Raw genomic sequence first — 23800 nt, 5'->3', positions numbered from 1 at the left:
CTATTGTATTATTGATTCCATAATTCTCAACTTATGATTTATCTTATAATTTAATTTAGTATACATATAAAAACATGGAATCTCCACTAACCTCTGGTGATGAGCAGGATCGTCGTTCAGAAGGAGGTAAACTGGTTGTATGCCTGTTGCGAAAACATACCAAGTTAAAAGATAAGCAGATTCTTTTGGTGTACACTGTTTCCTTTGTATATTATAGAACCTGAACTTCATCGTTTGCTTTCAGTGCAGGAAGACGACGAGGTATGACTTTCCTTTGAAAAAAATTTTTAGCCTATTTTAAAAAAAAATGGTTGGAAATTGATTTTTAATACCTTATTGGTAATTTCCTGGATTTTTGAAGAGCAAAAAGGAATCTCTGCTTACTTCACTTTAACAATTATGAGACATTTTTTATCATTTGTTGTATATTGCCTAATACTTGTTTGAGTTACCAATTAAACTAAAGATTATGCACTGGCAAGCTTATGGATTAAGTTGTTATCCTTTGTTTGCAGGGCTTTTTATGCTACAGTCATTTTCGAAATTTACAAATAATCAACAATGTAAATTGGAACAGCCTTTCAGCCTAAGCCTATGTAACTCTTTTATAGTTTCTTTATCAAATCATAATTTCTAAAATTTTGTGCGATGGTTTCGTAATTTCACTGCACCAAGTTTTAGTTTGAGTTTGTTTTGTATTGATGTATGAAAACAGACAAATTACGGTAAAGGACAGAATAATTCCACTGTGTCGATCATCTACTATGGGAAAATGTTTTCCAGTCAAAATCTCGAGTTGACAAACCAGTTGAAAAAACATTTACTTGCCTACCAATATCTTGCGTGATCATAATAGAGATTTTGGTTAGCAGTAATTCATTTTCTTATATAGAGACGTTTCCCTATATAAACAGAACCCGAAAAAAATATCATGCTAAGGAAGGAAGTATTTGCCCCTTAGACTGTTATTTTGTTATTCACTGTATTAAATCTGAATCTTTCATTAATTGATGTATATTGTTTGTGCAAAATATTGTTTTCTCAAAAAATTATTTTTATCTATACAAGTAAAAAAGTTGTATTTTTAGGTTGTTGATTTAACACATGCAAGGTTGGATAGTATACCAAGTATTGACCAAGTAAAGAATATAAAGGTATGTTATCATTGTGTAAACAAAGCAATGTTTAGTCATAACTACTTTTTAGTTTTACTGATGTTGTTTTTGTAGGGCTTATGTTTACGTCAAAATCGCATAAAACAAATTGAAAACCTTCACGGTCATCATGCAACGCTGGAAGAATTAGATTTGTACGATAACTTACTGACTTCTATCGAAAACCTAGAAACGCTAACAGAACTTACGTAAGATTTGTCTTTAGTTTCTTTTAATCATTTTTACACACTCCCTGGACATCAGTCTAGCAAACTCGAGTCTTCCGAGGTCAAAAAGACAACTAATTTAGACCAGCAACTGCTATTTTATGTCGGGTTTAAGTTTACAGGGAAGAGGCAATAGCTTAGATTTTCCAGGGATTGGGCATTGACTGACTTTAAGAGAGGTCGTTACACAACCTTTTCCCAATTTAAAGTTAAATAATTTTTTCTCAAAAGGGAAACAAAAGACACAGAATGTTTTAGAACTTCCTTTTCTGTGTTCCAAAGATAATTATTTTAAAGCAAATCCTCTATTAGCAATATCTTCACCTCACAACCAGACCAAAAGTGTATTTAAGGCAGATCCTAACTCTTTCTCTATCTTCTATAGAAATTACAATTGGAGCCTAACAATCCATATTTTATACTTACACACTTAATTATTTTTCTTTTTAGAACGTTGGACGTTTCATTTAACAAAACAAAAAAGATACAAAATATCGAGATGTTGGTGAAACTGAAAAAACTGTACCTGATCCGAAATAGAATAACGAAAATTGAAAATATTTCTACATTGGTTAATCTAACTATGCTGGAGCTTGGTTCTAACAGAATAAGGGTAGGCTAACGTATTTGTTTTGCATTGAAACCCTGGTAAGTCGAACTTGTAAGGTTAGGAGAAATGGTTCAGCTCATTGTATATTTGAGTTAAAGAAAATTTACGATAGAGTTAAAATGGTTGTCCTTTAAGTATAGCATAGTATGCATTGTGCTAAAATTTCTTATAGGCTTTGCAATTAAGTTGTATTTAAAGGAACAATTAATGATTGTGAGTTAAACTAGGTAACAGATTTGATTTCGAAATTTTCATCTTCTGGATTTCTTTACCAAAATAAAAAAAATAGATTATCAATAGAAGTTCATCGAAGGGAGACTAATGACTGTGTAAGTCACCTCGAGTTATATATAAGGATTTTTAAAAACCAAAATTCGTTTTACCTGGTGTTACTGAGAGTTGTCTTGTAGCTAACTACAGACACGAACCAAATAATGAGATGCCAAAAGTTAGTTTTAGGGGCGTTATAGTTTCAGAGCTTTCATTTTTTGTGTTTTGCAAGCATGTTTAAGGTTTTGTGAAAAATGTATATACCTGTTGTATTATGTTGGTTGTGTTTAGAAAATTGAAGGGATTGAAACTATGGTAAATCTTGAAGAACTTTACCTTGGACAGAATAAAATTACAAAGCTAGAAAATTTAGATTCATTGGTGAAGCTTCGGCTCATAAGTATACAGGTACGAAAATAGTGTGTGGTTATGGTGTTGTTTTAAAACCTTAGTGGGGTTGTCATAAAATCTTAATGACTGGCACATTGGTCCTATAACATACAGATTATTTGCCATATAACAGGCAGTGGGCAATTACAGATCAATTTTACCCTACCTGTTTTATAAAATGTTCTTAAGCAGAACAATTAACACAATTGTTCAAGCTTCATTTACTTTAACATAATTTCAGATAGTCTTTTTATGTAGTGCATGTTTGAAACATTTTCTGTACGGTTTCTTGCTGACATAGATGTCTTTCTCTTTAGAGCAATCGTATCACGAAGCTGGAAGGTTTAAATAAGTTGGTTAATCTGGAAGATCTGTATATTAGTTTCAATGGAATTGAAAAAATAGAAAACCTATCAAATAATGTAAGTGATTTGTACCTTCGTTCGTTCGTTCGTTCGTTCGTTCATTCGTTCGGGCAACTCATTTTTTTTAAATTTGATGTTCTTCCAGATCAAGTTAAGTACGTTAGATGTGGGCAACAACAGGATATCTACAATAGAGGGACTTGACGATTTAAAAGAGTTAAAAGAATTCTGGGTGAGAATTTATTTACTGTTATTTGTTTAGGAATTGATATTGCAACTTCTCTGCACAGCACAACAATTACCTTTCTTATGTGTTAAAGCCCGAATAATTACCCGATACAAAACATTTCATATTCCAAAAACAGTGGCGATGTGACACCCATCCAGTATGAAGATTGTGGCTAAAAAGGGGGTCATTATGTCTTTAGTTTGAAATAAACTTAATTACATGTTTACTCATAATTCCTAAAATTCCTATTTGTCCCCTTTAATTTTATTTCCATATGGGCTCTTTTGGGCCTTGAAAGTATGAGGGTGTCTACGGTCCATAACTTCTGACACAGTTGTAGTGATGACAAAACTTAAACGATTGTAGTATGAGACCAAGGTAATAAATAGACGTCAGAATTTTTTGTCTGACGGCTTTAGCATTTTTAAAATCATATGAAAATTCCATTTGACAATGTACTGGGTAATACTTTGCATTTTACTTTGATTTTCTGTTAGTAGAATTAATTCGTTTATAACATAACTTCTGACTTTTACGCACAAAAATGGATAAGTAATGGCAAAATCCGACAACATTAAATATGTCGGATTAGAATTGTGGAAAACGGATTCAACAGGTAAACACTCTGGGATTTCCATGCTAGATTAGAATTTAAAACATTTTTAGTTTGAGAGAGTTCACTGGTTAACATACCAAATAAAGTTAAAAAACACGGGTGCGCCGGTCCTTTTTATACTGCGTTGCGTACCAGACAGACGTATACGGGTATTATAATATAGACCAGTCATTACCTTGTAGAAAGATAAAGCGGTCGCCCGTCTTTAAATTACACGCTATTTCGTGTGCCTGTATCACGGTGTTTTTTTTGGTTTTTTTTTTTGCAAACAAAATACGACCATTATTAAAGAGATACCAAAAATTTTTCTTACAAAAGTTTGTTAAATTTGATTTGTTGCTAGTGTTTACACTTCAACAGTAAATAGCCATCGTTTTTTTTTTAATTAAATGCGTCATTGTCTAGATGTTATGACGTCATCAAAACCAAAAAACGTTGAAATTAAAACGTCTTTACTAAGCAACAATGCAAGTTCAAACTTGTTGTTTCTGTAAACAACAAAAAGATTGGTCGCTGTTGTTTAATAGTTTTATGAATATGCACACGCGGATGTTTTGTACATGTCTGGAAAAACTCTGACAAAAACTCTAGTTTGTTAGCGCATGCGCACTTTGACAGAATTAAAGTGCGCATGCGCTAACAAAAAAGCTTCTTTTGCACTGTGGCGGAGATTGTAGTCAAATGGAAACGAGACTTTAGATTGGTAACAATTAAGGCTGGTCATAGACGAGTCTACATTCAGCGACAAATTTAATTCTATTCCATGGGTCAATCCTTCGTACCAACTTACCAGAAGCATTTCTCTCGTGTTTTAAAGAGCAATCATATTTGTGTAAATTTTTAGCGGCATTGTGAATCATCCTTTAATCAAATATCAATTTCTTGGGAATGTCGTATATAGGAAAAAAACTACTTTTTAAATATAATACCCTGAAGCTTGCTACATTAAGAACAACAGTTGCCTTTTGCATATTGATTGTGTTCTTATAATTTGCAGCGATCTGGAAAACTGAGAGAGATTTATCACTGTCTTTGGCAATCATTTTCTTCAATAAAAAATTATTTTTTCTACATTTCTTTTCAGTGCAACGATAACCAAGTAGCCGAGTGGAAAGACGTGGATCATTTGGCTAAACTTACAAACTTAGAGACTTTGTACTTAGAACGGAATCCGTTACAGTTGAGTGACACTGCGGCTTATCGAAGAAAAGTTCTGCTTGCATTGCCCAAGTTGAAACAACTCGATGCCACAATGACTACGAACGCATATTAGATATATCCTTCATAAAGTAATATTTAAAGGACACTTCACAACAGATTTGTCTGTATACCTACGACAAAAACTTTCTTTTGATGTTCCATGCGATCGGATTTTAGATTTACACAATCAGGGTGATCACGCCATCGGTGAAGTGATATACATATTTTGAGAAAGTTTCCTCAACAAAAACACTTTGAGATTTCCAGCTGAAAATCCAATATTTTTTAACTTTTTCAGCAGGAATATCTAAAAATTACTACCCTCAAAAATTTAAAAGTTTTCTTAAGTAATGGCCAAAAGCCCTTTGTTATCCTTAAATTCATTTAATTTTGAACAATGAATCCGTGGCCACCCTGAGAAAGAGATTTGATATAATGCGTTTTGTTATGTTCCAGTTTCTCTATGTAAAGTAATTTAGAGTTTTTATATAGCGGTTTGGTCGAAATTGTATTAATTTAACTGCCAAATAATTCTATAAATAGTTCAACATTTTTTATCTTTTACACGAATTAAAATTGATGTTAATTATTGCGGTGATTTGACGCAAGCGAAAATCATTGTCATAAGAAACGAGACATGGTGTAAAGAAAATCACGCTCGTTGGTGAATACCTGAAGTTGTGACGCAAATCATTGTGTCAAAACTATTTTCGCCAAAATTACGAGAACAACCAAGACAGAAGTTGATCTTCCCGGATATTTCAAGCCTTTTAATTGGTTGTTTTATTTTTGCGGAAAATCTTTAGTTTCTATTTTATGATCGCACCCAAAAAGTTGATCTCCACATGCAAGAAAAGGAAGTTGAAAAAAAGTTTTTCATTTAATTCCGCGTCCGCTACTCATAATACCCACTATTAACGACCTTAGTTACACTTTTTTAAAGCCTTTTTCTAAGAACGTTTAAAAGAATAAGGCTTAAGAAAACTTTAAGAACATAATCAGCCTCAATTCCTTAAAGAGCAAATGTCATTACAAAGAAACAATACTTTTCCAGGATGTGCATGTTTTTATAAAAACACCATGTATTTGTTCCAATCCTAAAGAAAACATCTGTAAATATTACCGTGCATTTTCGGCTGAAATATTGTAAAAAAATAAGTACATCCAGTCTTACATGATTTTTAGTTGTTCCCATAACATTTTCCATTCTCTATATTTAATGGTTACTAAATGTTTACTATGAAATACAGGGAATGGAACATCCCGCTGTGTGAGACGTTGCAAAGAGGGCGGCAAGGATGGTAAAAATAACAACAAAATGAGATGGAATACTGCAACACAGACAAACTAATTTCACAAACTCTGTATTCCAGACAAATTCCTTTGTACCTTACCATAGAAAATAGAAGGACTCTTTGACATAAAAATTGCAAAAGTACATATATACATTTAATCTGACATTAGTCCGAAAATTTAGAATGCTTCAGAAATATCATAGTCTCAAATATATCATACCGTAATGATCTGAACAAGCGCCCTGGGCGCTTATTAAATTTGTGGATTATTTGCAAAAAAAAAAAATGCATGGGCGCTTAATCGAGAGGAGGGGCGCTTAAAAAATGCTGGGCGCTTAATCGGATTATTACGGTATGCGCTTATAAGCGTTTTTATTCGCGTTGTTTTTATATTTTCTAATTTCTTTTTGTTTTTTAATTTTATTATTTACAGGACGTATGGTAAAAATATTTGCCATGTAAAAAGTACAAGTTCAGCAGAACCGTACAAAAAATTCAAAAAATTCAAATTTTCGTCTACTCTGACGTATTTAAAAGTTCAAAATGGCAATTCTTCTATTAAAAAGTCTTAAGTTATTATTTTCTTTCCGTATGAATATATTTATTTGTTTGACAATTTTTTCGTCCGATATGAGTTGCGGTGTGACGTAATGTTTTGCCATCGATAACAATGGGCATGCGCACGCATATGCACGGGCAAGATAAATAAGATGATAAATAACGGACCGCAATGATTGAAGATATTAAGTGAAGAAAAGACTGACGCTAAAATTTGTGAATTCAGCTCCTAAAACCAAATTTCGCACAGAAGATCAGTTTGAAATAGGAAAAGATTATGGGAATTGGTCCAGATGTTTTGATAAATTCGCAATTTTCTCTTGTTTTTCTTGATTTTTACTGTAGCTATCTTGTTTTCAACTGTATTTTGCATAATATCCTGAAAGTGATAAACCTATCGTCTTTTTTAAATGACAGATAGGTCAAATTTAACACGTTAAAAAGATTTATTTTCCTTAAATACACGATCCGTTTTGACCTGTGACTTATCCGTCAGGTTTAATCCTTCCGTTTTTATACGGATTGCGTATTTCAGCTCATTTAGGTATCATGCAGAAGCGGCCTAATCATGCACAATACATGTTACTTTGACGTCATAAACTCAACAACCTTCGTTAAAAACATGTTTTCACGAGAGCAACTTCAGAACATTTAGTGAAAAAAAAATAACTTAAGACGAACGATTCTGATAACCTTCCGAAATTTCTACTGCACTGCAGCAATTTTTTTCTGTGTGTGAACAAAAAGTTTTTCATGGAGTTAGTTTTAAGGTTGGGCTTAAAATTGTAGTGCACATGTGTATGAGACAACAAAGGGAATATCTGTTTAAAAGAAAATCTTAATCTGCAATGTTGTGGTTCAAGTGGCATTGCGCAACATAGTTACCAAGCTCCTCCGCACTTCATATTTCAGCGGGTAGCACTGAATGACGTCAATCGTGGCTATTCACGTCATTGTTGCTAGGTACCTATTCAATAAGAAATTTTTTCTTTTTGTTTTAAATCATCCTACAAAATGGAAGGCTGTACTCACAAACTACAAGTTACTTTAAATTGGTAATTTTTTTTCACCTTGGGGCATGTGTGACCAATGATAAATAGTGTTTCCCAAGAAGCGAAGATCAACGATTTGAAGTCGAATGGACCAAGAAAAGGGGCTTGCTAACTTGTCACAAATATAAAGGAAATTGACAACAACGTTACTGTATTACGTCCCCCTGTCATATATCGTCGATACTTTATGAAATTTGAGAAAAAAGCTATTTCTTTAACAAATATCCAGGATAGCATAGCTTCAAGATTCTTGTTTTCGTTGCTGCATTGGCTGATGCTGATTTTAGTATTTAGAAATTTTAGTATTTAAACTTTTGTTGCATTCATCTGGCACGAGAACCATCGATACTGATAGATCAAACGAATGTGGGCCTGTATCAATGAAACAGATGGGAACTAAAGTTATTTATTTCACCATCAGTGGGAGAAATGAACAAGCAGAGTTTAGGGTTGATGCACTTTCAGAAGATGTAAAAGGTAAATAAACTGGCAATCTCTTTCTGAAGTTATATGTTTTGTACACTGAAAAGATAACACAAATTGCACTAACTTTCTTTCGCTACCTAAACCAGCTAGTGCCAACCAATGTTTATTTAATTTCATGTACTTGTATATATAATGTATTGTTTTAAATTTTTTTATTTTCAGGAGGTCCACATCAGTTTTTAAACTGCCATTGTAACTAACCTTCTTTAACAAATAAATTATCTATCTATTCATCTAAACCAGCTAGTGCCAGGATGGATAATTTTATTTAACAACAAACATTCTCGGATCCAGGCTAACATTATCAAATTTTAAAAATGAAAACAAAGAACTATTGACGGAAATGAGTGGCATATTTAGATTTATTAGCAAAAATTACCTAAGATAGGAAATTTGGAATAAAACGTCAAAGGTTTGACTACTAATAGAGGCAGTTATATTTAGTGTATAAACTTGAAAATCTGCATGTTTCCATAGATATTTGGGCTGAATTCAAATATGTTGGCCATTTTTATTGAAAATGATCAGAAAATGTAAAGCAAGTAAAACCAGATCCAAGAATTTGTTTTCGGTAAATGTTAGGTCTGATATAGAAATAAAGCACACACAATTAGGAATAATAGCCACACAAGAGAAACTTTTTAATAAGGAGTTTACAGCCCCAATAAAAATGTCACCTTTAAATGGATAGTCCGGGAAGCTCCTGTCTCGCTGTAGGTCACCAAACTGTCATTACTTTGGGTCAGCATTAGCCACATAATATAGCCTAGTAAAGTAAAATGCAATGTAACTAATCTTTGTATTGCTCTTTTAAACCTTTAATGTAAAAAATCATTTGTTATGCTTTACCTCAAATTTAGTTTGTTGGTTAAATAGACCATGCTGATTCTGAGGGCTAATGAGCAGCTAACATGCTTTTAATAAAGTGCAGCTTTTAATTAACTCCAGAAATTCTTATTTGGTGGATTGTAATAAGAAGAAATAGCAACACAGAAAACAAGCCACTTTTTTATTCAGATCCTGCTTTAGTGGTATTTTTGTAGTGAAAAATATTTTTGCATTTACATGTAAAAACATCTAACTGTGATCTCAATACAGTGGCTCAGATACACTGGAAGTACACTGGCACAGATCTTGGTTAAGCGCTGTTTTATTCCTCTGTGAATGCAATTTTCGAATTCAGCCTGGCTAACCAGGTACTCATTTCTGTGCATGATTAAAGTTAAACCAAAATATTTAAGAATAAACATATTTTTACAGCAAAATTATGGAACTAAACTATAAGTTGAAAATATTATATGCACACATTAAATGCAGACATTAAATATAAAAAACACATCAGATGAATCTCATTTGTGTGAATGTAATGTGAAAAAGACACCAGCCGCCTAAATGAGCAAGCCAACTATAACTTCCCATTAAATATTGTGTATTGTATATACAAAAACTAGTTACTCTCCATAATATTTTTTTGAAATATTAAGACTTGGCCCACATGTTTTATATGTGTTCTTTATCAGCAATAAAACAAGATGTAAGGTTTGTCCCAAGTATGTGAATTTTGGGTTATTTTGTTGTGATTTTATTTTAATCATAAAAGTTTGTTGGACCATTGCTAAATTTCACATGCAGATGAAGATAATGTATTAGGTCAGAGAAAATAGAACTTGTGTAAGCAGAAGGAACTTTGTTTCACAAGTTTCGCATTTTTGATAGAATTTTTCACAAAGGCTGTCTTAAATTTAAATCAAAGTTATTTTGTCAAGCCCTTAAAGATTTTTTAAAATAATTTTCATTCTTAAATTATTTAGGATTTGTTTTTAAAATCCAGGTATTTGTGATGTCATGAAAAAATTTTGAATTGTTTTTAGCACCCCACTGTAAGGGATCGTTTTTAAACTTTACATATGTTTAATATTGTTAAGTTTGCAAGATATTTGAAGTATAAATTTGTATTTTGACCCTAATTGTTACTTTCTTATAATCATTGATACTGTCAAGGTTAGATGGAAATCTTTGAAGCCGAATATCTTAACTTTTTTATACTCTACAACATGTGAAAATAATACTTTCAATATAGGATTCCCTTATATACTTAAAATTTATTTTGTTTGTTAACAAAATTGCTACTGGAAAAAGCCAAAAAAAATTAGATAATTCCTGGAATTTGCTTTTCAAAAAAAGAGTCACCACACTAAAAAAACAAATACAAATACAATTTAAAAAGGTATATAGTATATAAATATTTTTTTCTATTTTTATCAGCTGCTCCTATCACTTTATTTTCTTCGCTTTTCAATTTCAACAGTGTGATTAGCTGAAACTTTTGTACCATTTAATAACTTTTTGATCACCATTCATAATCATATATTTTTGTAATGTAAAGTTGAGAATAAAGTGCATGGGCCTATATAGTTAGCCTATAGCTATTGTATTAATGTATTTTTTAATTTGGACAATCTCTTTTGCCTTACTCTTTTTTACACCCTACCTCAAATACTTTGTCCTTGAAAATGAGGTATATGCATGTCACACATGCATTCAAATTTGACACCCACAATTTCTATTATATATATGCAATTTTTTCTCTAACACTGATTTTCCATTTATTCACTTCAACAACACCCTGTTTAAAATAAAGGAAAAGAGGGATAGTTTTATCATTTTTAAATTTTAACTGTACAGTGTGTAAAAATGATCTTTTGTAGAGTATATATAAAATTCAATAAAAATTGAGTTTTGATGTCATTTATCATTTTATTTTTTTTGTTGAGTTTACAATCCTGATGTGTATTCATGTTAATTTTGCACCTAAAATGAATGTAAATTGTGTTTTTCTCTTGTTTTCAAGTTTTCTCATATTTTTGAGACATTAATAATTTATACTGACATAGGTGATTTGCATCAGAATGGTATTTTGGTTTTGCTTCATTTTCATTATACGTTATCATGAATATTTTAATACTCTCAGGCTGTTGTATATTTCATTCTCACACCAAAATATCACACCATCTTTCTTTAATAATTTTTAATAACTTTTTTGTCTTATTTATTTTGGACTTGATCAGGGACATGACTTATAATTTGGAGTGGCATGCAAAATAATAGCATAAGTAATGGGTGCAGCTATGAGTAGGGCCAGTACGATGTGATACACTATTTAATAAACTTGCTTTTTAACAATCATCACACTCAATTATATACAAAAATTAATTTGCACACTAAAATTATAAATATCATACTATTCAGAGCAAATTAAACTCCATAATACTAAATAAATTTCGGAATAAAATTTTATTCCTGGCACATATGTCAGAAAAATATGTTACACTCTAAATGTGCGTTCACTAGAATATTTTACATATTCAAAGCAACAAAAGTGAGAATGATAACACGTTCTCTGTAACATGTTTTTACCATAACTCTGTTTAAGATTACTACATGCCAAAAAAGTAGTTTTACATTGCACAGTAAGAAATGTTTCCAGTTGTATGATCATAAATATATAAAATATCTCAAGTAAAAAGAGAAGTTATATTTTAATAAACTTTATCTGAAATTTTTATTATCAGTATTTAGTAAAGCTAAAAAACAGATGTGAATGATTCACTTCACCAAATGCAATTTTCAAACTCTTCCTTAAATTATTTGATTATTTTAAAACGAATGCTGCTCATTAAACAGCTAATTTATTTCCAAGCATGTTCTCATAATTACTACCTCAATTAACTGTATAATATGAAATAATGGCTATAGGTGTAAAAGTTAGATGAGCTATTTAGATAGCTAATTGTTTATTATGTGCCATTACATACTCTGTAGTTCAATTTCTCTGAATTAAATTTTAAGGCAAGCATCATGCCAAACATTAGATTAATATAAATGACTAGTCAATAATTCCGTAAAAAAGCATGAGAACAATGAAAAATATTTGTGATTTGATTTTTCTTTTTAGCAATGACCTGCAATCCACAAAAATCTTTTTAAGAAATTTATCAACCCGTCACCTGTATTGTTTGAAGCTTTTAATACTCATCACGAAAATGTATAGGATTATGTCATGTAAATGAATAATGAAAAAGATATTTTGTGTTTAAGGGGTCTTGATGATGTCATAAATTCGTCTTTTCTGAAACAAGTTGGTTGACCCAACTTGAGGAAGTCAGTCCCATTTTGGTCCCAGGTGGTCCTTTTAAATCGAGCTATTAATGTTAAATTATTGCTATTGACATAGTGAGTTTTAATTTTTCAATTAATATTTGAGTCATGTGTTTTTGGGCAACTTTAAACAGAAATGAATACCTATCCACTATGCTTGTCGCAGACTTACAGTAAAGTTATCAATGTAAAGTCTATAATGGGGTTAAGGTTAGGCAAGGTAAAAAAGTTTTTTTCTGCTTGACCCGATATGTTTTCTGCTTTTTTTTACCAGAAAAGTCTCCTCTCCAAAATATATGTTAAAGGTTGTTGCTTTCCTTTAGATTGTTTTCGATGTGCAGCAGAAGCAGGCCCATATGACATTTTAAAGTTATACAACTTTAAAGGAAATCTTGTAAATATTTCACCATCATTGCCTGAAAATACATCCAATGAGCGTTATAAATTAGAGGTTGTTGCTGCACACTGCGGACATTGTGGTGAGTTTTTGTATATTTAGTCTTTATTTTATTTTAATTGAAAATTTAGTTTTTGTAAATAAGATGACGCATATTCTAAGTTACTAAAAGTTACTAAAAGGGAGAATCAGCAGTAACCAGCATTAACTACCAGTATTTCGAACTAACCACCAAAGAACCAGCAGTATTAAAAACTTTTAATGCCACTTTTGATGAGAGCTGGTGGTTTTGTTTAAAAATAAGCAGTAGAAAATGAGAGATTGGCATCCTTTTTATTATGTCTATACTATTCTTTTATTCATTCATTCATCCATTCGGTCATTCATACGGTTATTAATTTATTGAAAATTATTTTGTCTACCAGAAGAAACTTAAAAATACTGGTGGTTACTGCTGGTTACTTCTGGTTTCTTCTTTAGTTAAAAGCTGTTGAAACAACTTGTATTTGTGTATTAATGATATTATTTATAAGAGGGGAGAAAATATTAGGAATTCAATCTGTTTTAAATATGTTTATTAGGATTACTTTTAATCATTATATGCATAAAAATTGAGTTAATACCCAGCCAATTGTCTTTGAATCTTCAAAATTTTTAACTTCCCACAACCCTGTTCAAATTAAATTATACTAATTTAGGATTACGGTATTCGGCTAGCATAAAAAATGACAGTCATAACTATTTTAGGAAAAGATCTGCATGGTTTAGATGTGGAAGATGTGGACAATCGTCTACAAAAATTAGAAAAACATGTTTTCGTAGATGAAGGTGGCCTGCCAGCTGAGTTAATATCTCTAAAAAATAGAGTTGACAATTTTAAAATGAAACTAGAGGTAACCTTTTTACTGCACTGGCTAAAAATTTATGTAATTTCAGCAAAAAATCTTTTATTGTGTGATTGTGTGTGTGTGTATTACATGAAATTTCATGAGCTGTGATTTGATTATTTCATTCAAACTTCATTTTTAATTTTTAATGAGCATGTGGTTACATAGCTTATACTGTGTCATGGTCACAAAACCATTCGGTTGCCATACATTGCTCTCTACAGAGAAATACTATAAATTAAAGTTGGGATAAGCATTAGTGGTAGTAGTAAGTTCTGGCTCATTTTTCCTGTTAAATGATAAGTGGTGATTGACAATCATATATTTAAAACATTTAATCTCAATCAGATGTTTTCTAACATGATTGTTGCTTTTGTTGCAAGAAAGTTATAAAGGATTTCTTTCTCAAATGTCTGCAAGTAAAACGTAACTTTTGTTAAAATTTAATTTTCAATTGTTTAACCAATACATTACACTTTAAAATCCACATCATAAAAATGTTACTGGTGTTGGGATGTGTCAAATTATTTTCAATATGCATCTTCTAGTTTGTATTTTCCACTATTTTTTTTAGAATGTAGAACATTTAAGTTGGCTTGGTTTATTCAAGGACATGAATATGTAAGTAATCTGTCCTTTCGGGGTTGTACTGTGTTTACACAGACATCATTTAAATAATATTTATAATATCAGATCATGAACAAGTGAGTTTATTTCTTCCATCTGGGTCCATTAAAAAGTTTGTTACTTCAATTGCTGTAATCTGATTGGTTGATTTCGATCTTCTAATTATCTCCTCAACTAATAAATAGTCAAACTCTCTTTTTCCGACATGATAATTATTCAATGACTGAACAGATAAGTGGTATTATTTTTAAAGTCAGAAATCAGTTTTCAGTAGTTAGTCTGCTGTTCAACTCTATGTGATTATTCTTTCACATCGAACTAAAAAGACTGAAACAAACTAGCCTAAAAGTTTTATTAAGAGTGTTAATTTAAAATTAAATTTGTGCCCGAGTGTTTATATTGTAGTTTTGCAGAACGGTTTCTTGGAAACACCTGGTGATAAAGCTTTGTTTATGTCCAATATGATGAAATGATTTATCAGATCAGTTTTAGTGGGTACTAGGAAGATCTAAATTTTGGATTCAAAATAGTTGCCAGATTGTTATTTTATGTTGAAGCTGCAGGAAATAGCCTTAACCTGGGCCCACCTTGAACCAGAATTCAGTGTTCCATTGCTGCACAACAGATTGTTTACAGATGTTATCAACATACCTTAAATTTAAATATCTTGTTAACTGTTTATCCATAGGGTATGCTTCCATTAATATGGTTGTGTTGTGTGCAAAGTCCTAACTACTTCCTATCTGCTCAACTGATCACCCCTACTTATAATCCTAAAATTCATTAAGCTTCCCAACACTTCTCTATGTAATAAGATTGTAGTTAATAAGAGAGAAGATTTTCTATAGTTAATGTCATTGAAATACACACAAGTAAATGTCTCCAAAATCGGTATAATGATGTCTAAATTGACTGGTATTAGCCCTTGAATAAGATTGTAGTTACAAGCCTATCAATAAGAAAATAACACCTGAGCAATAAATTCCTCACCCAAGGCTACAATAATTTAGACTTAGTGAGCAACCTTAATAATATGTTTATTAACATATTTTATTACAAAATCTTTTTTATCTATTTATCTTTTTTGCTGCAAATAATCAATACTAAAAATAATAACAAAGATAACATTAATTCCCATGTCAGATGAATTGATATTGCTCAGCCTAGCAAATTTTTGTGGGATTGGGGCAGCAATTAATGGCTCAGCTAGTTTCTTATTTCTCAGAATTTGGCAATCTTTGTGTGAGCAAGAGTGATCGCTCTCCTGTTATTGATAGTCCTGTGGTTTTAAAAGAGAAGATTAAGTTGGGTTTCTATAGTTTAATGCTATTGAAATACACACAAGTGTCATGCTCAGTATGCTAGAATTCAAAGTTGTCATTAATTCTATATTTTTTGTTTCGTGGGATTTTTAGTTATTTCCTTTTAAATGTCAGATAAACTCGAGCATTTGCCCACATAATACAATATTTAAACAGGATGTACATATATAACATTTAAGATCATACATAAATATTTTCATCATATTTGTCATTAAAAGGGCTGTTATCAATTTTTTTTGTTTTTTTGTGTCCTATTCTATATGTCCTATATGTCCTATAATATATTTGAAATAATTTGCATAATTAGTGTTGTACTAAATATGCTGGCTGTCCACTCTGTCAGGTATTTTGAAATTATAGACTAGTTCATCAGCCATTATATTGATACCTTCTCTTTTATATCTTTTTAGAAATAATAAATTATGTTCCTATAGCTTATTTTTAGGCTAATTGGCATACTTCCAATCCAACATATGGTACAGGCTAATAAATATATGCTCTAATCTGATAAAAATTATTTTTTAGTGGACCATCTGCTCTACCATATAATTCTGGTGGAGATGATGCTAGTACAAAAAGAACTGAAAAAGAATACCAGCATGTCCTTGACAGTTTCCTTAAAATGGGGTAAGGTTCTCACTTTCTGCTTTTCTTGTTTATTAGCTTCCACAAACAAAATGTGTGAATTGACCAGTATTAAAATAGGATAGATATCGTCAGTCCTTTAGTTAAGCAGTTGCTATGCTGGTACAGCTTTTGTAGATCAAATCGGAGGTTTATATGCACTGAGGCCCCATTGACAGGATCCTTATTATTAACAGTAGCAGTAGGAAATAAAGAAGCTTTTGTGAGTAAATAATCATTAACATACACACATCAACAGTTGTCCACAGTATAACTTTCAGAAAAAAGAAAACTACTTGTGTGAACAGAAAATAAATGAACATAATTAAAATTTCCACTCACTTGAGAAAGGTTTATTTGATATGTAGTAAAAGACATAGCGCAAATATAATTTTTCATCATGGAGAATACAGGTGGCAATGCAATAACATTTGATGGAATCATAAAGGCTGGATATTGTTGTAATTTGAGTGTCCAATATTAATGGGATAAAATATATCGATTATCGATTACGACTTCTATACGTAAAAAAAGTTGAATTGAATAAAACGAATTTTTTTAGGAGTGGACTAATGTCTGAAGATGTGTTGGACAAGTTGCGTATGCCGACATTTGACAACTGGCAATGGGAAGATGCTGAAATGATGTTTTTAGTGCAGCAAATGTTTGTTGATCTTGGCTTGGTAGAAACATTTCATATTGAGGTATATAATATTAATAGTAAAAACATTAACAGTCTATTTTCTTTACTTTATTAACTCACAATCTTATGTTTTAGATGCCAAAGCTGCAACAGTTTATTTTTGAGGTGTATAAACATTACAACTTGGTTCCATTTCATAATTTCAGACATAGTTTTTGTGTTACCCAAATGGTAATTATTTAAATTTATTTATTTTTTGTTGATTTATTTGCTTTTTGATATAAAGTAACAAAGATTTTGTTTTTTGAGATGGATTTGAAAACTTTGGGAATGAAATTTTTGCAGAAACTTTAATATTGCAGGATTTTCAATGTGGGGATTTGCAATGTATAAGCTGCGGAAACGACTATTAAACATAACATTATCCAAATAGTTTCCATTTTTATATAAATAAAGAGGAGAGACATCAGATGAAAATTTTTAAAAAGCTCGAATATTTTATTTTGTAGATTGCACATTTTATAAATTTGCATAAAGTATAATTTCAAACAGCAAAACCTGTAAAACAAAATTCCTTCAAAAATGTCTTCTCTTCATGTACATTGTATGAAGTGTTGTCCTCAGCACATTACACACAATCGTGTCACTTTCTACCTGTAGATGTATGGTATGATATGTTTGAGTGGTGTCAATACAATGATAGCACCACACGAAGTTCTAATCATGTTAGTGTCAGCATTCTGTCACGATCTTGATCACCCAGGCTATAATAATGTGTACCAAGTTAATGCAAGGACAGAGTTAGCAATTCGATACAACGATATTTCACCATTAGAAAACCACCATGCAGCAGTAGCTTTCGATATCCTGAGTCAGGTAATTTTTTGCTCTTCCTTATTATATATTACAGATAGAATTTTCAAGTACTTGTTTATTTTTCAACGTGCATTCCATTTTCAGGTTGCTGTTGTTATTGTTGTTGTTGTTATGAAATAAAAGCTATATGTCGAATGCTATAAAATTAAATTTACTGGAAGAAATACTGTTGCGAATTTGCGAGAATTTTCTTTTTGCAATGTAGACCAAGTCAGTCATTTGGAAAAATTAATTAATACGTAAAAGTTTAGTGCTGTTCATATAATTGTTCAGTATTGAGTGGGTTTGGGAATACTTAATGGGAATGGCTAGGTCAAATATTGAGATGGATGAAATCATGAATAATAGTACGAATGTTAAATGATCGTAATCATTCTCATTCACGAAAACTAATTCCCGCGGAGAAAATTTATAAACACCTAATTCGTGATAATATCTTGCAAAATGAGATTAAAGCGTTCAATTTGGTAAATCTAGACAGGAATTTCCTTCGAAATTTGATATTAGAGACGATAATGTGTGCAAAGTTTTCGTATATATTATTTGTTAAGGGCAACACTAAATCCCTTTCACCCCCAATTCGCTATTATAATGTTTTTTGGCCTCTTGTTTTTTTCCTTCATTTACTAGCTTTACAGGGAATGTCAACTATTAAATCTAATTATTATCAAGATAAGAAAAGCATCTTATTTTTCAAGAGACTTTGTTTCCTTTGAACTCGGTGTGTTGTTTGTAAGATATTTGCGTAATACTGACGTAACTCAATCCCCTTGTTTATAAGTACCCTGTTTTGAGTGAAAATATTGATTTTTATGTCTCAAAAGTTGTTAACCGTGTGTCCGTAATTAATATATTGACAAAAATGTCTTGAATAATATTTATTTTACATGGAATGTTATTAAACATATATCATTTTATAATTTCAGACATATTTTTAATAACTTTATTCAGTGATCACTGTAATTCTCACAACCTCTGAATACTCTGGTGAGCTTTCTCTAGTGCAACTTTTCACTATTTTGTGATATTTCTCCATCACAATCTGTGGGTGAGCTTTCTCTAGTGCAACACCTCCCTATTTTTTGATATTTCTCCGTCACAATCTGTGAATACTCTAGATGCTTCTGCAGTGTAGCATACAGATGTCCTAATGTTGTCAGCACAATATATGATTACTAGTCGTTAACCATGGAAAAATCCACGGGGTCGTCCTAAATTACACGCTATATTGTGTGCCTGTTGCACGACACTTTTATTGCGGACAGACAAACAAAATACGGCTATTATTATAGGAACTTTGTTTCCCTTTACAACATGGGGATCCTATGTTGTTTTTCCAGTACCACGATTGCATAATCGGACTAAAAGCTGGTGCAACCTGTGAATGCTCTGGATGTCTCTCTGGGATAAATGGCTAAATTATTTTACCTTTATCTTTCAAGTTTTTCTTTTCATTTTAGCAACGATGTAACATATTTAGCAATATCAAACAAGATTTATACAAAAAAATTCGCGAAGGAATCATAAAGTACGAGGCTTGATTTTTTAATGCAAAATAAAATTGATTTGAACTCTTTGCTTGTCTGTGTTGATTGTAAACCTTGATCGCATTTTGTATTAGGTTAATTCTGGCGACCGATATGGCTAGACATAACGAGTTATTGAACGAATTCAAAGGAATTATGGAAGGTGAATTTGATTGGCTTTCAAGTGATCACAGACTGTCGGTAAGTTCGGCTACTAACTGTTGTATGCTAGTATCCTGCTTGCTTTGTTGCTTTGCAATGGTGCATTAACTCGTTTTATTTTAGATGTTAAAGATGTTTATTAAAGCTGCAGATGTTTCAAACGAAACACGCCCTATGGATGTTTCTGAACCTTGGCTTGAATGTTTGTTACAAGAGTTCTTTCAACAGGTTAGCAAAATAATTTACGGAAGTAAATATCTAATGTAAGGACTGATGTTTTTACTAAACGAAAATTGTCATACGCTTTAATCTGATTTTGACGACCTCAAAGTTGGTTATGAAAGAAGCTCTAACACGTCTCAGAAATACCTATCGTTGCCACAGGGAAATGATAATAGAAAGAAAAATCTACATTTCATCACTGCACTGTTTAGTGAAGTAAATAACATGACCTTCTAAAAATACTTTGAGGGACACTAGTATAATGCCAATGGCAGTAAAAATAAAGACTTACAATTGCGTACCGCAAACTTCTAGTTGTTACCTGAAGTTAATTACAGTAGGTGTTTTTAACGCTGTTTGAGTTGATAGAAGGTAACGTGGCAGAAATTTAAATGGATTAAAGTTGGTAACGTTACGGTAACGAAACATTTTACAAATTCAGTTGAAATGATATGAACAGTATTTGGGCCCTGTTTTCATATACCTTCTTCACGTAATTTAATCTCGCGAATCTAAAAAAAGAATTTTTTCCGAGGATTTAATTTCGCAAATTCGAGGATAATTCACGAAACTCAAGAAATATTCTTTCCGTGAAAATTATTTCCCTTAAGGTAATTGTTATTATTATTTAGAGTGATGCAGAGAAGTTGGAAGGCTTGCCGACTGCTGCTTTTATGGACCGAGAGAAAGTGACAAAGTCATCGGCGCAGATTGGTTTCATCAAATTTGTATTGATTCCACTCTATGAAATCCTTTCTGTGTTATTTCCTGATTTCGAGGTAAAATTATCTTTAACTAGGAAGTGTTACGATTATTCACGCTTAAAATAATCAAGATCTATAGTGGTTTATAGAAATTTACCTTAGCTATCGTGATTGTGTTAATAATAAACAAGGGCACAGTATTACTGTGTGACTTTTACATATAGTAGTCTCTTCCCCAGGCCTGTCTAGTTACCACGCTTATTTCTCTCAAGTGACTTTGCTTATTCCTCTCAAATGACTTTGCTTACTCCTCTCAAATGACTGCTTACTTCTCTCAAATGACTTCGCTTATTCCTCTTAAGGAACTTTGCTTCTTCAAATAAAAAACTTTTCATGGTATAGGGAACTGTGTTCATTTTATTTATGTAGAAGATAAATGCGTTGAATAGCTCAGAATAGTGACAAAAGTCGCTGAAATCAGGTGAAAAGGCACGAAAAATTAATAAAGCAACACTATTTTGTAACTTTTAACATTATCAAATCCCAAAGTTAAACGGTCAACTAAAGGAAATGAATATATATGCTTTATTAATTGTTAGTTGTCAGATTGTCACAAGAAACGGTAAATCAAAATATAAACGCTCCTCGACATGCGTTGTGTTACAACATACTGTTTTATTCCTTTTTCTCTTCAGAGTTTCAACTCAAAAACCGTTTTATTGCAAAAATATTTTTCGCGCTAATGAGAAACTACTTATCGCACATGCCTCATTCAATATGCCATATATAGTTTTCTCGCTCTTCAACCTTTGCACATTTTTACTCGCATGAATGCTGGTAACAAAATTTTCTGCAAAATGTAAGAATTCAAAAAATAATCGCCATCTTGCACTCAGCGCCGTGCGATAACTAGTATTTATTTTCACCTTATTAGACAATCAGTTTTTGATTAAACTACGTAAAACCCAGATTAAACACCACGTTAAACACAACGTCCTGCAAAACCTACGTTTACCTAAATGTTTACTTCTTTATTTAGGAATTTCTCCTTAAGCCTATCCAAAAAGCTTTCGATTACTACGTGGAGATGGGACGTGAAATGGAGGAAGAGAAACGCGAGAAACAAGAGAAGCAAGCCAAAAAGTTTAGCGCGGACGATGAACGAAAACTCGATATAGAGATTAGCCGGAAACTTAGTAGAGAGTTTGATATACGATTAACTGCAGAGATACAAAAAAAATTCTCGGAAGATAAAGAGCGAAAATTAAGCGGAGATTTTCGACATCTTAACGGTAGTGGAAATAACAGTCGTAAAGTTTCACAGGACAGAAAAGTGAGCGACTACCACACTCCACCGCAGTTCTCCTCACCGCCCACCTCAAACAATCCATCGCCTTTGCCTTCACACAATAAAATAGACGAACATTATGTAAACGATAAGCCCAACGAAGAAGAGACGCATGATCTTAAAGTTTCTTCAAAAACTGTGTTTATTGCGTTTAACGATCAAAAGGTAGGGAGCGGTAGAAAGTTTAGTGGTAAACAAAGGAACAGCGTGGAGGAAAAACCTTTTCTTTCTAATGGCGTCGTAGTAGTGGAAAATGCAACATGAAGTGTTTTTGTTCGTGCAAACTAAAGCTCAATCAAAGATCTGGAGAATAAGTTGTTCACTCTTCTTCGCTGCAGTCGTAGAACTGACAGAAGACTTTCGGAAACACTGGCGTTAATTTGTTACAAGTTCAGTTAATATATCGTACGTAAGAAAGAGCGATCAAGAAATTCATTTTTACAAAGATTATAAATACAATTTAATTTTATGATGGTTCTTAATAATGTTGTTGTTGTTGTTGTTGTTGTTGTTATTGTTGTCGTCGTCGTCGTTGTTGTTGTTGTTGTTGTTGTCGTTGCTGATCCAAAATTTATTTTGTTTCGTGTATTGATCAGGTAGCTAGAGCTCCTCCAATGATCATGTCAAGTGTGTACACTTCCGTGCATGATGTGATCATCACACGGACATATTAACGAGCTTCCTCTATCTGCAGTACTGGTAGTGTTCGCACTTGCATGAAAAAGATCTAATATAAGTTATAAAATTGAAGATAGTAAGATAGTATACGTATATAACTCGCAGTGGTGTTAGATAATGTTGTGTCTGAAAATAGCACCTCGTTTCCAGGGCACAGCATCTTTTACAGGTAACAAAGTTTCTGTTTGTATTTAGATGCACTTCTACGCTTATTTATTTGTTTCGGAGTTGATGTAGCACTCTCCTTCGTTTTTTAGATGTATTCTTGTTCTCCGTTATATCTGGGTTTTTTTAATGCATTTATTTCAAGCTTCGCTGCATTTAAAAAATGACTTTTAGTTTATCTATTACTCGAGATTATAATGTCTTGTTACGCGTTTTAATTCGTAATAATTTAGCACGTTTTCGATGTAAAATGAAGAGAGGGTTGAGTTTTAAAACGATATCGTAAATGCTCAATTGAGCACCCCGGGCGCTTATTTAAAATTTTGACTTTAAGAGTGGGCGTAAATCGAGAGGGGCGCTTATAAATAAATCTCATTTTTGTGTCGTGAAATACAAAAACAGAAGATATATGTAGTCCGTGAGTGTAAATTAAATGTTTGTGGTTGAATTCTTTCTGCGTCAATGAAATAATAGCGTACTGCTTAAACAAAGGAGACCAAAAAATATAAATATTTTTCCATGAAATTTCGTGCGGTTGATAATTATAAGAACAAGTCTGTTTTGAGTAAAAGGTTTTTTCTAATATCCAACTATTTGAATGAGTCCTTCTTAACTTTTTTAATATATTCAAACAACCGCCCCTGAGCGTTTATTCCAAGAAGGGCGCTTAATCGAGCATTTACGGTAAATATTATATTTTGAGGATCAAAGATTATATATATGAGGTCATGTAAAGCTGACAATGAATAAAACTCGAAACTTGATAAATGCATTTTAGTATTAATTCGTTCGAAGTGTTTTTAAACTTTATAAGGACTTTGATTGCAGGACACGAACTATTTACAAAATAACAATAGTTTATATATGCTTATATATGCAAATAAATATTTAGCCTCACACGGCCATAATTATCGCACTTTTGCTACTTAGAAAATAAACAAAGCCTTTTTAATACCGTGTAGATTTTTAGTGAGAATTTAAATCTGCATTCAATTACTTCTGAAACACT

The 23800-nt window shown here is 31.9% G+C and overlaps 2 protein-coding genes across 2 annotated transcripts; both read left to right on the top strand.

Annotated features, from left to right (window-relative positions):
• Positions 1 to 3: 3 nt before the first annotated feature.
• On the top strand, positions 4 to 5609 carry LOC130640994 (protein phosphatase 1 regulatory subunit 7-like). The gene is made up of 9 exons (XM_057447618.1): positions 4 to 126; positions 218 to 261; positions 1089 to 1154; positions 1230 to 1363; positions 1832 to 1994; positions 2553 to 2669; positions 2969 to 3073; positions 3162 to 3248; positions 4946 to 5609. The coding sequence occupies exons 1-9, from the start codon at positions 75 to 77 to the stop codon at positions 5132 to 5134; spliced, it is 957 nt and encodes a 318-aa protein (XP_057303601.1). The 5' UTR covers positions 4 to 74; the 3' UTR covers positions 5135 to 5609.
• A 2307-nt stretch (positions 5610 to 7916) lies between these two features.
• Positions 7917 to 23559, top strand: LOC130640987 (high affinity cGMP-specific 3',5'-cyclic phosphodiesterase 9A-like). Its single transcript, XM_057447611.1, has 13 exons — positions 7917 to 8443; positions 12934 to 13089; positions 13755 to 13900; positions 14469 to 14515; positions 16369 to 16470; positions 17030 to 17171; positions 17246 to 17341; positions 17771 to 17986; positions 19447 to 19514; positions 19608 to 19713; positions 19798 to 19902; positions 20529 to 20675; positions 21640 to 23559. Exons 1-13 carry the CDS (start codon positions 8347 to 8349, stop codon positions 22210 to 22212), a joined length of 2001 nt encoding a protein of 666 aa, XP_057303594.1. The 5' UTR covers positions 7917 to 8346; the 3' UTR covers positions 22213 to 23559.
• Positions 23560 to 23800: the final 241 nt, after the last annotated feature.

Source organism: Hydractinia symbiolongicarpus, chromosome 4, assembly GCF_029227915.1.
Source record: "Hydractinia symbiolongicarpus strain clone_291-10 chromosome 4, HSymV2.1, whole genome shotgun sequence".
NCBI lineage: Eukaryota > Metazoa > Cnidaria > Hydrozoa > Anthoathecata > Hydractiniidae > Hydractinia > Hydractinia symbiolongicarpus.
Note: the sequence above shows the minus strand (reverse complement) of the source record. Positions and strands in the feature narration are given on the sequence as shown.

Bases quoted from the DNA above. Each gene is read 5' to 3' on its own strand.
- LOC130640994 (XM_057447618.1), top strand. From the start codon at position 75: ATGGAATCTCCACTAACCTCTGGTGATGAGCAGGATCGTCGTTCAGAA. The intron at 1,364-1,831 runs GTAAGATTTGTC...TTTTCTTTTTAG, and splicing joins GAAACGCTAACAGAACTTAC to AACGTTGGACGTTTCATTTA. The intron at 3,074-3,161 runs GTAAGTGATTTG...ATGTTCTTCCAG, and splicing joins TAGAAAACCTATCAAATAAT to ATCAAGTTAAGTACGTTAGA.
- LOC130640987 (XM_057447611.1), top strand. From the start codon at position 8,347: ATGAAACAGATGGGAACTAAAGTTATTTATTTCACCATCAGTGGGAGA. The intron at 13,090-13,754 runs GTGAGTTTTTGT...TAACTATTTTAG, and splicing joins TGCACACTGCGGACATTGTG to GAAAAGATCTGCATGGTTTA. The intron at 17,172-17,245 runs GTATATAATATT...CTTATGTTTTAG, and splicing joins TAGAAACATTTCATATTGAG to ATGCCAAAGCTGCAACAGTT.